The sequence below is a fragment of the Hyperolius riggenbachi genome, chromosome 12, assembly GCF_040937935.1.
Source record: "Hyperolius riggenbachi isolate aHypRig1 chromosome 12, aHypRig1.pri, whole genome shotgun sequence".
Lineage (NCBI taxonomy): Eukaryota > Metazoa > Chordata > Amphibia > Anura > Hyperoliidae > Hyperolius > Hyperolius riggenbachi.
The window spans coordinates 182,176,350-182,191,473 of record NC_090657.1 but is presented as its reverse complement, the minus strand read 5'-3'; the positions used below and the strand labels follow the sequence as shown (position 1 = coordinate 182,191,473).

General features: G+C 44.2%; 3 protein-coding genes across 4 annotated transcripts in view; 2 read left to right on the top strand and 1 right to left on the bottom strand.

Annotated features, from left to right (window-relative positions):
- HCK (HCK proto-oncogene, Src family tyrosine kinase) overlaps nt 1–15,124 on the top strand; it is a 292,459-nt gene that overhangs the window by 83,613 nt on the left and 193,722 nt on the right. The window lies entirely within an intron of this gene.
- The window catches only part of C12H20orf96 (chromosome 12 C20orf96 homolog), a 201,969-nt gene that overhangs the window by 144,856 nt on the left and 41,989 nt on the right, over nt 1–15,124 (bottom strand). The window lies entirely within an intron of this gene.
- On the top strand, nt 405–2,377 carry LOC137541230 (transcription factor Sox-12-like). Its single transcript, XM_068262419.1, has one exon. It carries the CDS (start codon nt 819–821, stop codon nt 1,593–1,595), a length of 777 nt encoding a protein of 258 aa, XP_068118520.1. The 5' UTR covers nt 405–818; the 3' UTR covers nt 1,596–2,377.

Genomic DNA, 15,124 nt, shown 5'->3' with positions numbered 1-15,124 from the left:
ACACGGGACATGCCATAACACAGAGGTCACAAGCTGCCTGTATTATGTGAGGGGCAGGGTACATGGCATAACACAAGGGATATACCATAACACAGAGATGGCATGCTGCCTTTATTGTGTAGGGGGCAGGGTACATGCAGCACACTGAAGACATATTGTCTATGGCATGGAGCAGGGGCACTGCATGCCATCACACAGGAATGACATGCTGCAGGTGACCATCCCTCCCACCCGCACTGTGACACGTGCTGCCTGTCCCCTCAGTCACACTCGCTCTCCGGGCTGGAGCTGTCTGAGCTTCTCTAGTCTCACAGCCCATTAATGAGCTGGTGCAGACTTAGACCCGCCCAGTAACCAATAGCAGCTCAGGAGAAGAAGATGGTGGTGGTGGGGAGGAGGGGGGGGCTGTGAGATGCAGACTTGTGTTTACACTGACCCCCCCAGACTGAAGTGGGGAGACAGGCAATGAGGCAGCGTCTGGGACATAGCAGGAGAAAGAGAGCTGAGCAATAGACAAAGGAGGAGAAGGAAAGAAGGCAGAGGAAGCCTTGCAAACTCCTGACTGCAGACTGGCACTTGTGACCTTCTCCTGCTGTGCCAGCCTCAAGCTCCCCCAGTGCCACATTCTTCTTGCTTGCCTGTACAGCTTCCTGTCTGCAGGTATTCTTCATCTGCTAACCCTTTCACCACCACCTGGTTCTGCTGTGTCCTGCACCTGCTGCCCTCTGCACCATCCATCCACCTCTGTGCACTCCTCACCACCTTACAGACTGTCTAGTGATGCCACTGTGCAACAACTTCTCCTAGGAACACTCAGGATGGTGCAACACAAAGCTGTTGGGGGCAACCCAAAGAGCCAAGATGTGGCCCCTGGAGGCCCCAGCTGGTGCAAGACTCCTAGTGGGCACATCAAGCGTCCGATGAATGCCTTCATGGTGTGGTCCCAGATCGAGAGGAGAAAGTTGATGTCTCTGTGCCCCAACATGCACAATGCTGACATCTCTCGCAGTCTCGGCCAACGTTGGAAGTTGCTAGAGGACACAGATAAGATCCCTTACGTCCGGGAGGCTGAACGGCTGCGCCTCAAGCACATGGCTGACTACCCCAACTACAAGTACCGACCACGCCGGCGTACAAGGGATCCGGCGAGCAGGACTCGCGCCAGGCTCCCCCGAACAACGTCAAGGTGCCAACCAGCTCCCTCGCCGTGCCAGTCGGAAGTGAATCTGGGATCCAGCATGCACTGGGGGGATGAAAGCTCTGGATGGGGGGAGCACAAAGTTGACCAATCAGGAGAGACGCCGAATCGGGAATCGTCAGCACGCAGCCCAGAGGTGCCCCCCTACTCTCCTGCCCAACCTTCCCATGCCCGCTCTTTGCCATCCTCACCAGAGCCAGCGGAGGAAGATGAGGAACTGGAAGAAAGTCTCCCTGGTCTCAGTGCTGGGTCACTCTACGTCCCATCGGACAGAGACCTCCTGCCCAGCAGTGGGTCTCACTTTGAGTTTCCTGATCACTGCACTCCGGAGGTGGTGGAGATGATCTCCGATAGCGGTCTCCTCGGAAGTGTCTCTGACCTGGTGTTCTCCTTCTAAGACACCGCCTACGCCATCTGAAAGGACTTGGCAGCAGGTAACACCTTGTTGAACTGTCAACAAACTTTTCCGACCAACGAGAAAGGTGATTCGCATGAAAAAACGCTCTCTCTGCAGTCTCTCAGCACTTTCCGTCATATCCGTTGTCTCTTTCCGAACACTCCTACTGCAGTTTCTCAGGGTGCTCTCTGCTGTCTGTCTGAGCTTCTGACTTTCCTTATTAGCTGTCTCTCTGATGTTGCCATGTGAATTCCTGGCTGTCTCTTCAAGCACTCTCATGCTGTCTCTCAGTGCACTCTCTCTAGCTGCCCCTCAGAATGAGCTGTCACTGCAGTGCAGGCGCTCTCTGCTGTGCTGACCTGCTCTCCGGCTACACTAACCTAGACAGACAGACAACCTGTGCACCCTCCTGTCCTCACTATGCATGTGTCAGTGTCTGTCTGTCCATCTGTCCCCCCCATGTGACCTGCGTGACAGCAGAGCCGCGACACACACCTCCGTCTCACCCAACCGGGGGCTTCATGCCAGGTAAGGACATGCACACCTCCGTTATGTGTGTGTGTGTGTGCATATTGGCCTTCAACAGACCTAGTACCTATAGCTATCTCTCTTTCTCTCTCTATCCATCTATCTATATGGCTGTCCATCTATCCATCCATCCATCCATATGCCTATCCATGTATCTATCTGTCTGTCTGTCCATCCGTCCGTCCATCCATCCATCTGTATGCCTATCTATCTATCTATCTATCATCTATCTATCTATCTATCTATCTATCTATCTGTCTGTTTATCTATCTATCTATCTATCTATCTATCTATCTATCTATCTATCTATCTATCTATATGTTAGTCTATCAACCCATCAATCTATCAATGTCCTCCTGCTTACATCCATATATCACTATCTAGATATAATCTTCCTTTCTAGGCATCTATCTGTCCATCTGTTCATATATCCAATATCTATATATCTATAATGTTCCCATTTATCCATTCATCCACCCTTTCCATCATTACATTTTCCATTTAAAAATATTTCTGTATGTCTATCTAGCTAGTTATCTAGCATTGTCTATATTTCTAGCCATATTGTTCCCCTCGACCCATCCATTCATCCATCCATCCGTCCATCCATCCATCCATCCATCAGTTGTCTTGTCATTGTGTGTATTCATGTATCCACCATCTATATAGGAGTAATCTCCTAGTGTATCTGTAGATCTCTACATCCACCCATAGATCCATCCATCCATCCAAAGACTATCTATCCATCTATGGATCCATCATCTTAACATTCAGGATGTCTCTGTATGTATATATATATATATATATATATATATATATATATATATATCCATCCATCCATCCAAAGATTGTCTATCTGTTTATCTGTTCATCTATAAATCCATAGTCTCCCTGTATATCTATGTATGTATGTTTGTCAATGTATAGACTATCTATCTTATCTGTCTATTTCTCAGTCTATCTATCCATAATCTATTTATACATCCATCTATCCATCCATCCATCCATCCATCCATAGGTTGTTTGTCTACCTCTCTCTGTCAAGCCATGCCAATATCTATCTATCTATCTATCTATCTATCTATCTATCTATCTATCTCTGTCTCCTCAGGACATTTGCCAACCCCTCCTATACACAGTGATAAACCTCAGGACATATCTCAGGACTCTCCCCTGTATATCAGGGTCTCAGACACCTTCAGTAAGGACCTCAGGACCCCCCCTATGCACACACAACCCTCCCCTTTTCTCTGGATTTATCCTCAGAAGCTCTCAGGAACAGAAATGACCTCAGATTCCCTCCTCTAGCAGGGGGGTTACCAGCCGCTCTCCAAGCTCCCCTCAGCCTCGTCTGTATGTGTGTCTAGCTCTGCCCCCTCACGTGTCTGCGCATATGTGCATTCATCTCCGCCTGTGTCTCAATCTGAATCTCTGGACGTATGGCTCCTAATGTATGTCTGAGCCTCACGTCACCCACACACAGCACACTGGCAGGCTCCTTGTTCACGCTACACAGGCTCTCGCCTACACAGTCTCTATATTTATATTCTGGATGAGAAGGTCACCTCAGCAGAGAGAGCCACTGAGGGGCGCCAATGCATTCCTTTAGGTGGGGTTTTTGGAAGATATATTCCTTAAAGGGGCACTCCAGTCAAGCTAAGAAAAACCTCTGTTCAAGTGGTTGCGGGGTCTGCTGCTGCCCTGTGAGATATTTTCTTGTTTTCATGCAGTAATTTATTAATTTTGCCTTGTATTACAGCTGGTTTATCCCATAGCGCGTGGCATCATTTTCTGATGCTTCTGTGAATTGACCACGCCTACAGACATGTGCCTGAATCGGGTTTGCTGCCTAAGCTCCTCCTTCATTCCCTAAGGTGCCTAAAACGTGATGAAGAGCAGAGCTGTAGAAAGGATAGACTATAGATAGGACTTAGTGCCAGAGAGGTTCTTTACAAAGACTAGTGCCGCATGCCTTCTAAATAACCATTTGTGATTGGATCGTTTCAGTTAACAGTTGGCCTTGACAGACTGTGACAGTCATGGGGACTCACTCATGGTCTTATGGAGAGAGGAGTGGGGAAGAGAAACAGGAGGCTTCCCACTACAGGCAGAGCTAAGTATTTTGATCCCAGTGAGATACTTTCCACCCAGGGGCGTAACTACAAATCATGGTGCCCCCCCCCCCATCAAAACTTTGGGGCTCCATAATGTTCACACCCACCCCTTCCCTTGCCTCCCCTTGGTGCCCTTTACAGACTGGGGGTCCATCGTACAAGGCTTATAAAACAAATGTGGCCATCAAGATCTTCACACCCATAACAAGTGTAGCCACAAAAACACCTGATCTGGAGTATCAGAGAAAGGTAAGGTTAGTAGTTGGGGTACCCCCACACCTCTAGGCCCCCCTGCAGTTGCAGGGGCTGCTCCCTCTTAGTTAAGCCCCTGTTCATTGAAGTTCAACCAAACCTACAATGGAACAAGGCACATTTTTACCAATGTAGCTAATAAGGGAATACAGTCTATACAAGCGTAGTTGTGGACAGGGGCCAGATTTGATTTTCACAGCAGTATATCTTGCATCCTCTCCTCTCTGGATTCAGATGACGGGCAGATCAGTTAGGTGTGACCATGTAAATGGCAAAGCAGGAGGACCAAAATATGCCAAATGATGTTCCCCATCATAAAGGCATTATAGAAGAAAACAAAAGCCCTGTACGAGAGGAAGTAGGCTAGTAGTCCACAGGAAGTAGGTGGTGACCACAGTTTGGTAACGGGAAACTACTCAGGCAATCTTAAAGGAATTATCAGCCAAGTTTAGCTAAAATCTGTTTGTAGATTCACCCTCTCACCACCACTCAACAGGTCAGTAGTCTTGACCTGTAGGCCGGTTTCTTGACCTGTAGGCTGGTGCAGGTCCCCAGCAGGTACACCACTCCTGCTAAACCACACTGTAGATCATAGAAATCAGAGACCGCACTCAGAAGGCTTTTTCAACCAATGTATTCACAGCAAACCAAGCATGACAAGGTACACGACATGTTTCGGGCGTCGCCCTTCCTCAGGTGTACCACACCCATTACCAGTGACACTTATATACCCCACCCACAGGAACAAAGGATAATCACATAATCCAAAAACAAACATATATATATTTTTTTAAACTTCCAGGGAACTACACATAAGTGTCTACCCCAACAAAATCACTGAGGTCAGTCCACCCCGGAACATGTATAACACATTAACATTTTTTCTTTTTGTATTTGCAATAACCAATCCAATATTGATTTGTCAACGATATCAATCGTTATATTATGAGTCCCATGTAGAATTTTCGTGGCAGCCAAGCAGAGTCTAGGGGAGAAAACACATTAAAGAAAGCATTTAAGACTCAAGCATTCATTCAGTCCGTTCGGCTGGACACAATTAAAGTACCTAATCCACCTAGCCTCGCGCTGTTAGAAAGAATTTGGCCAAACAACATTAAGCGACAACAGGTGATCACCCAATCCAACTGGCAGATAACTTCAGACAACAATAGGGCATCCAGAGCATGTTCGCATGTCGTGCTAAATTTCACTTTTATTTAAACGACTTTTTGTTTATTTTTGCCGGGTAATGTCATCTGCTACAAGATTCCTTCATAAGAGCAGGGGTGAAAGCCCAGTGAAATATCTCTTCATAAAGACATCCTAGTTAAACATCACCACCATCTACTTGCATGAGAAGTGCAGCCATAGCAGATGGTCATGACCTTAAAGGGGAACTGAAGAGAGAGGTATATGGAGGCTGTCATGTTTATTTCCCTTTAATCAATACCAGTTGCCTGGCAGCCCTGCTGGTCTATTTCTCTGCAGTAGTATCTGATTAAAACCAGAAACAAGCATGCAGCTAGTCTTGTCAGATCAGACTTATAAGTCTGAACCACTGAAACACCTGATCTGCTCTATGCTTGTTCAGGGGCTATGGCTAATAGTATTAGCGGCAGAGGATCAGCAGGGCTGCCAGGCAACTGGTATTGTCTAAAAGGAAATAAACATGACAGCCTCCATATACCTCTTTCTTCAGTTCCCCTTTAAAAGCGTAGAAAGTGTAGAAAGTAAACAATTGCACAAATATATTCTTCCTGATCTAATGATCCTCAGAATTTATTTTAGCTGTGTGGGGCAAAGCCATAGCTAGGTGGTCAAAAAGTAGGTGTAGATAATAGCTTGTGTTGTGAATTTTTGGCCCCTGTGGTGTGTACCCACTATTTTGGGCCCTCTGTAGCATGTTCCCACTTTTACATTGCACCCCCTCCCACCCCCACTTTCTGGGCTTCCTGTAGTGGGATTCCACTTATTTTTAGAACCTCTATAGATGGTTCCTACTTTTTGAGATTCTCTGTTGTGTGTTCCCACCTTTTGGGGCCCTCTGTACTATATTCCACTTTGCAGTGGATGCCCACTTTTGAGACATACTGTAGTGTTCCCACTTTTTGGACCCCTTATAGTGTGTTCCTTTCTGGGCTTCCCATAGTGTGATCCCACTTATTTCTAGAACCTCTGTAGATGAGGCCCTCTGTACTGTGTTCCCTTTTTTGGGAACACAGTGCAGAGGGTGTGTTGCCTTTTTTGGGACTCACTGTAGTGTTCCCATTTTTTGGGCCACTTAAAGTGTGTTCACACTTGTAAGGCCCCTTATAGTGTGTTCCCACTGTCTGGGCTTTCCATAGTGTGTTCCTACTTATATTTGGACCCTCTTTAGAGTGTTCCTACTTTTAGGGATCTCTTGTGCATCCCCATGTTTTTGGGGCTTCCTGTAGTGTTCTCCCACTTTTGTGACCAAAGACAATCTGAAAGTCTGAGAACACCTGTAACTGCTGACAGCTTGGGGGCTACATTATGAGATTTGGGTACTTAGGTACTGCCTTAATTTTTACAGTGTCCTGCTTAGGATTCCAAAATATTTCCATAGTGGCTGATAAATGCTCACCAGTCACCTCCGAGTCATTATAAAAATGTGAAGAACCTACATACAGAATCATTTAAATAGTGTGCGACTCCTTGCCTTTCTCTACAACAGTTATATCAGGTACAAGTTGTTCTTTGCATTTCATAGGCCATTTTTTTACGCATAAAGAAGCTTTTGTGAGAAGCAAAATAAAATGGAAAAATACCTGCTGTGGCAATTTATAGATTCTCACCTTCTGCTGGGTGACCCACAGCAGTCTGCCACCTCCCAGTGAGTCTGAAGCACTCCCCCTTTAGTCACATGGGCATGCAGAGGGCAGATGGTCTACTCTGCCAGCTGAAGATACGCCTCCTGTCTGACTGATAGCCAATTGTGGTTGTCATTCTCTACTGAGGAGTTGTGAATTGAGACTGACTGAAAAGGGGGGGGGGGGGGGTGTCAAACAGGCAGTAGGAAGTTGTTATATCTACAAATTGGTGTAGCAGGTATTTTCATTATAAGGCAATGTTTTGTGACACAACATGTAGATGTAATATAAAAAACTGGTCTGTTTCATGCATATAAGAAGATGGTGGCTGGATATAGACTTTACAGAGGTCAGTCAGGTATACCGTACAGTGTCTGACCTGTAAAATTGATGCCATGTTTAATACAGAAGAGCCTGATGGGTGCACAGTCTTGGCCCTCCCTCTTTCACTCTGCATCCTACTGTATAGAGGATTAGAGGAATACTTACCTCAGCCATATGTCTGGAGTGAGAAGACTACAGGAAGTGCCATTGCTGACTTCCTGTTACAAATGCTTCTTGCCTGGCTATTGTGGCAACTCCCTGCCTTTACCTCCAGAACAAGAGTTCAGACTATGTTGGTTCCAGGAGTTGTGTCTCCACTGGCTGCATGCTGGCTCCAGATCTGAGGCTCTCAATTATGAAAGCCAAATGATAGCCTAACAGCTGGGCATCTGGCATTTGTTAAAAACCCCTCTTTATGATCCTTTTTAAAAAAAACTACTAGTGAAATAAAAGTGAAATAAACATATAAGTGTCAGATTAAGGCGCTCCACTATAACTTTTCTGCACAACCGCTCAAGCAGCACGGTGGCGTAGTGGTTAGCTCTCTCGCCTTGCAGCGCTGGGTCCCCGGTTTGAATCCCAGCCAGGTCAACATCTGCAAGGAGTTTGTATGTTCTTCCCGTGTCTGCATGGGTTTCCTCCCACATCCCAAAAACATACAGATAAGTTAATTGGCTTCCCCCTAAAATTGGTCCTAGACTATGATACATGCAGAGACATATGACTATGGTAGGGACTAGATTGTGAGCCCCTCTGAGGGACAGTTAGTGACAAGATAATATACTCTGTACAGCGCTGCGTAATATGTCGGCGCTATATAAATACTTAAAATAAATAAATAAAGCAGAGTTAATAAAACATGAAAACATTTTAGACCGGAAATGACGCAGCCAACAATGGAAGTGACGTTGGCCGCATCAAAGCCAGAAGCGGCAGATAAATTAACCGGTGGATGTTCAATTTACACATCTGACTGTTAATTGGGTCAGCAGCTCCTAGCTTTAATTCAGCTATTGTCACTTCTATATTAGGCCTTGGTGATATTTGCACATTAGTTAAATTTTGTGATCTGCACTTATCCTCAAACACCATTCCCCTTTTCCTCCTTTGTTTTATTTTAGCTCAGTCAATCCTTTCTCTCAGCCTGCTCTGAAACTTCCGCTGTTGTGATTAGGACAATGCTAGAATTGTGTGTAGCAGAGCTCACAGACAAGTATGTGATCTGTTTGATCATGTGATCGATTTGTAAGGTTCTGATTGGCTGATACTAACCATTCGTCACTTCTGTGTAAGCTAACACAGGAAGTGATCACTGTAAATCAGTGTCTTAGAAATTTGCCACATAATCAAACTGATCACTATTTCCGTCACACACAGTTTCTAGATAACACTACAATTATTTCTCGAGACTAGGGAGTCTCAGTTCCTGCCATTCTTCTAAACCAGCTTAATTTTGCCTGATCTAGACACCCGCCTCCCCTGATACTAGTGCAATAAAATAGTTATGCTGTTTGAAAGTGAAAACTCCTATTGCTTCGGTTCAGCTCTGTACTTTGCAGGTATTAAAAGACAGCCTTGTTTCAGCTTGTTCACTTGTAAGCATGTAGACTGTTGTTCCACAAGGTTCCTAACATAGACCATGACACCGAAATATCTAAGATTGCTGCCAGCCGATGGAGTAGCCTAGGAGTGGAAATTGAGTAACAAGGGCTCCCACTCTGTGCAACTAGTTACTTGTGCTGTAAGATGGGAAGTTCGGCTGCAAAATCAAATTGAACGATACATTTTATTAAATTACAAAAGTCTTGTGAAATACTGACGTAAGTTTGCAGCGAATTTCAAGCGAAGTTTCACTTTTAAAGGTACATTTCAGGCAGGAGATATGGCAGCTGCCATTGCTGACTTTATGGCTTCACCACAGGGCCGCCATATTGCAGAATGTACATGTTAGAGATGAAATCACTCCCCCAGAATGTAACTGTGTAGCAGATCTTCAGCTCCACTGCTCAAGTCAGGACGGCTGAGGAAAGCCAAATAATAAGAGAGCATGGATGAAAATCTATATGATCAGAGTCTACCAACAGTGAAAAGTGAATGGCTAAATTGTCGCTAGTTCCTGGACGGGAGATGTCATAAGACAGTGAGATGACCTCCGTCTGTCCATGTATTGCATTAATGGACCAACAAGGAGGCGTGATAAGTCAAAGGGGAGGGACTTCCTCTTTACACAGGGGGATGTCCTTCTGACATCAGCAGTAGTAATTTGTATATTACTCTCCTAGTTTTAGCTCTGCAGCAGATAGGAGGTAACCTCTGATGATGTCTTTTTTCATTCTATGCTCAGGTCTTTTTCAGGGCCTCTTAAAACAGTGAAAGCCTCGGAACTTACACCGTTAAAACAAGTTGAATGGCAGCTTTCATATTTAAATCCTGTGTCAGCTGAGGTTTTTGTAAGTTTTGACTGGAGTTTTCCTTAATAAGCAGGAATAGTGTATATTTTTTCTTTCTTCTTTTTTTTGGGGGGTGGGGGTCTGGGTTCGGGGCTGGGGTACATCTCTTGGGGGTAGGGTATTTTTTGCCCTTTTTTGACCCCTTCCTCTTGGGAAACTCTCAGACTTGCTCAGGAACTGAAGACTAGTGCAGGGAAATTCCTATTTGATTGTAAGGACCATGGGCATCGGGTGGCATTGACCAAAACTCACAAACGAAGGCTTGTGTTCCAATGATGCCAGCAGGGCAGAGACACTGAGCAGTTGGACTTCCATCAGGGCTGGGGCTTTTTTGGGGTTTGGGTTACCAGCGAACAGTGTTATCATGTCCCCTGGGATCATGCTATTTGCACATATTGGGGGGGTTTTCTTCTTGGAATGGAGCCAAGTGGTGACTTTTTAGGGGTTGACATTCCTGAACCCTTGACCTTATGTTCTTCTGGTCAAGTATTAAAGGGAATGGATGGGTGGGGGTGGGCTGAGGTTGCGGGTGGGCTTTTGGGTGGGGGAGAGAAACGGGTTTGATCTTGAGATGGAAAAAAAAACAATACATGAAAAAAATAAAATGCTAAAATAAAAGTTTTTTGTGTCATGTCTTCAATATGTTGGGGTTCTGGTAGTATTCTAGGTATAGTTCCCACCAGCAACATACTCCTGCACGGCACCCACCTGCATCTGCCAGAATCATTGTCACTTGTGAGCCCGTTACTAAGGAGGTTCAGGCTGTAACCAGGGGTATCACTACTAGCTCTGCTGTTAGTGTTCACACTTGTCCTAGCATTTTATGAATGCCACTTTATGCATGCTTTGCAATTACTGTATGGCAATGAAGTTAATTTATTAATCCAATTAACGTGCAAGATCCATGAAAATGTTTTTGTAAATCGTGACGTTTTATGCAAATTTATTGTGTTTCCATTGACTTGCATTGAAACGTGAATTACACCATGCAAATTTAAAATGCAGAAAAACTGTGACTGCAAATTCGCATACGAATGCCAAAAATAATGCAATGTCATTTAGGGCTCTTTAACACTACACACGATCAGGGCTGCGGAGTCAGTACAAAAATTCAGGGCTGTGGAGTCGGAGTCGAGGAGTCAAATTCAGGGCCATCTCGGTACCCGGAGTCGGAGTCAGAGTCGTTGATTTCACAAACTGATAAGTCGGAGTCGGATGATTTTTGTACAAAATCCACAGCCCTGTTAAGTATTAGATTAAGAAGTCGGAGTTCAGGAGTCGAAGTCGGGGCCAGGTACCCAAAATTGCTCCAACTCCTCAACTTCGACTCTTTAGTCTAATACTTACCAGGGCTGTGGAGTTTGTACAAAAATCATCCGACTCCTCAGTTTATTGAAACCACCGACTCCAGGTATCCAAAATTGCTCTGACTCCTTGTTGCTAGCACCCAGTGAAATTCGCAATTCAGAATCACAATTGAGAATCTGAATTGCTATTTGCAACTTAAAAGAAGCCTGAAATATATTACAAGTGTGGCGATCACGATTTCGGAAAATCTTTTTATTAGTGTGAACCTGGAAATGATCCAGAATATATACCGGTATGCTAAACCACGTTACAGATTTTTTTCCATCTACATAGTGGTTGAAAAAAAAAAAGACATCTGTCCATCAAGTTCAACCAGAACTAGAATTTATTCATTTATTTCTTATTTCTTCAGCTGAAGTTTTATTTTATGATGTAAACTTTGTTTGATTAAAGTGCCATTATTGCCAAAATAATTTATTGTATATTCAACATTATTCGAAGCTACAGCTGAATAAAAAAACTTTTGTTTGTCTTTAACCACTTTCTAAATCGTATGAAAGTCCTACTAAAATTACAGGAGAAAACATCAGGTTTACGTCTCCTCGCCCCAGCTTGCAGTTTTTTATAGATTTAATGTTTGCAGCACCTCTTATGGACAAACAGTAGGGGGCACGCATGCACATGCAACACCTAAACCTTAGTCTATGGGACGTTGGACCCAGCCCTGATTCCTTGTTGGCTTACTGCTGGTACAGCGAAGATGGGGTCTTCTATACCCTAGGTTCTCAACGTGTGGTAAGCGTACCCCAAGGGATACTTCTGATGGTTCCAGGGGGTACTCGGGCCTGATATATTTAACCAAAAATAACAAATTTTGAGTTTTAAAAAATTATAAATCTTATTTAAACAACACAAAATTAGTGTTTTAGCTAATTAAAGTGGACCCAAACCTAACATTTTTTTAATGAAAAATATTTAGTTGCACCACTCTGACACATACAAAGATTAATAAACACTCCTTAAAACCTATGATCATTTCAGTGCATGCTTTTCACCATTCTCTTTTCATAGCTAGGGTTATACTGGGGGCAGCCATTAGCAATTCCTCCATTGCCGGACACCATCTACTCCACCAGTTTGCCGGAAAAATCCCGGCAATTTGAAAGGAAGGGAGGGATTCCTCTAATAAATGTAAAATATTTTATATTTGTCATCATGCAGCTGAAAAAAGGCTACTATTTATTATTATAATTTAGAAAATAGATTTTATTTCTGAAATCTTGTATTTTTAATTTGGGTCCACTTTAAAAGTAATAGTAAATGCTTAAAAATTGTTTATAACCGATTATCATGTACTACAATTAAATATGTATTTGTCAAGGGGTACTTGTGATAAGGTTTACTATGCTAGGGGGTACTTGGTGATTACAGGGTTTTAAAGGATACAAGAGGTGACATGAAATAGACATGTGTATGTACAGTGCCAAGCACACAAGTAACTAGGCTGTACTCCTTTTTTCCTTTCTTTGCCTGAAAGAGTTATACATCAGGTATGCAAGTGACAGTTCTATCCAGGTCGGACTTGCTCAGACTACAGCATAATCCTCACTGATAAGTAATTACAGCCATACAACACTTTCCTGTCAGTAAATGGCTTCTGAGAGCAGGAAAGAGATAAAAAGGGTTGATAATTTGTAGATTTGATCTCTGGCAGACTTCATTGAAGGTGTTATTGAGCAGAGACAATGAAACAATAGAAATTTAAAAACTAGATTTAAATATAAAATAAAACTGTAGGATATATAAAAAAGTCATTTGTAGGAGAAGGAGGATAGATGCAATTGTTTTTCTCATCAGTTTATTTTCACCTTGGATGTATTTTAACCTCCCTGATGGTACGCAGTTTCAGAGGCTGCGTCCGCGGGAGGATTTTTTAAAAAATAAAATATGTTTTAGCTAGCACTTCGCTAGCTAACTAAGTCCCCCAAGCCCCGCCGCACCTAATTAAACCCCCCGATCGCTGCCGGCAATATTTACTCCTCCGCGATCCCGCGAGAGCCGCGGCTTCACCATTCAGCTTCACTCGTCGCTATGGTGACGATCGGACATGACGTCATGCGCAGTTACGATCCTCCCCATAGCGAAGCCTGGAGCTTATTGGGAGGCTGCGCTATCGCGGGATCCCTGTGGGTACGTATTACGGGGGGGATCGGTGAAGAGCGGCAAAACTTGGGGGACATAGTTAGCAAGCCAAGTGCTAGCTTAAGCATATAAAACACATTTTCTTAAAAAAAAACCTCCAAGGGCAAAGTGATGCGTAGGTCGGGCTAACTGCCAGGGAGGTTAAAAGGGGTACATACCAATAAAATGTTGAGAAACACTGTGCTATACCATTATCACAGGGTTGGCATGATCAGTGAGCTAGTGCTGAACTAGTCAGCGATATCCCAATGCAGGGGTATTTAATTTGTACATTTAGTAGGAGTTAAAGAATGTTTAACTCAGAAACAATGTGTGTTATTTTTAAAATCTTTAAAAGTAAGTTTCAGCTTCTTCCAGTACAGTGACAAATAGCACAATTCAGTAAATTTAAGATACTAATTTTTACGCTAAATACCCTTATTTCAGCATCAGAAACACATCATATAGCTATGTATTACCGTATATACATGCATATAAGCCGACCCACGTATAAGCTGAAGTACCTACTTTTCCCTCAGAAACCAGGAAAAAGTGATTGGCTCGTACATAAGCCCCCTCCCCAAGAGCCAGATGTGCCCCCAGTACAAGTTATCGCCTCTCCCCATAGCCAGATGTGCCCCAACGATGACACAGCTGTGTCTCAAGACGCCATAGATGGTGTCATAGATATGAGACACAGCGATTGCCTCACAGGTAGAATCACAGCTGACATGTTGCTTGCACGCTCCACACACCAGGGGACACAGGTAGTCTTGAGCAGCACACTCAGCACACCATGCTGCAGGCAACGGGGGGCACAGACAGGGAGCCAGCTGGCAAGTTCAGGATCACTGGTGCACGACCCTTGCACTTCTCTGCCAGTAACAAAACCTGAACCACCAGCCGTTCTGCTCCAATGACTCGCATATAAGCCGAGAGAATAACTATTCAGCACATTTTTTGTGCTGAAAATTTTAGCTTATACATGAGTGTATAAGGTACTGTATATTGAGGTAGGTAGCCCCGCCCTTCCAGTGATGCCACAGCACAGGCTATTTAGATATGCAAAATTCTTCTCCCAGAACTTTCTTAGAGACCAGGTATTATTTTCACTTGCTTTGGAACTGCAAGGCCCCAATTACACTTGCAATGCAAATCTGCATTGCATTACCCTGTTACACCACAGGGTAACACAATGGCAATGCAAGGCAATGGGGCCTAGCAGACTTACCATGATGCATTGTGCTCGATCCACCACCGAGCCGTCGCAAGGTCAACAACACATTACCGGCTGAATCCCAAGCGATGTACTTACTGTCCACTCCAGGAGGAAGTATGCCACTTGGCAGGGGGCGTGCAGGGGGTGGCACTATGCATATGACCCTGTCGATACGCTGTGCAGCAAGGTCATATGTTTGAGGTTTTGTGCGTTGCGATGCGCCGGGGCAGGATATCACACTGCAAACGCACATTTTTATGCGTAAATCCAGCCTCATTAAACAAACATTCTGCAATAATGTACCTGACAACAGTAAAGAGGT

Bases quoted from the DNA above. Each gene is read 5' to 3' on its own strand.
- LOC137541230 (XM_068262419.1), top strand. From the start codon at position 819: ATGGTGCAACACAAAGCTGTTGGGGGCAACCCAAAGAGCCAAGATGTG.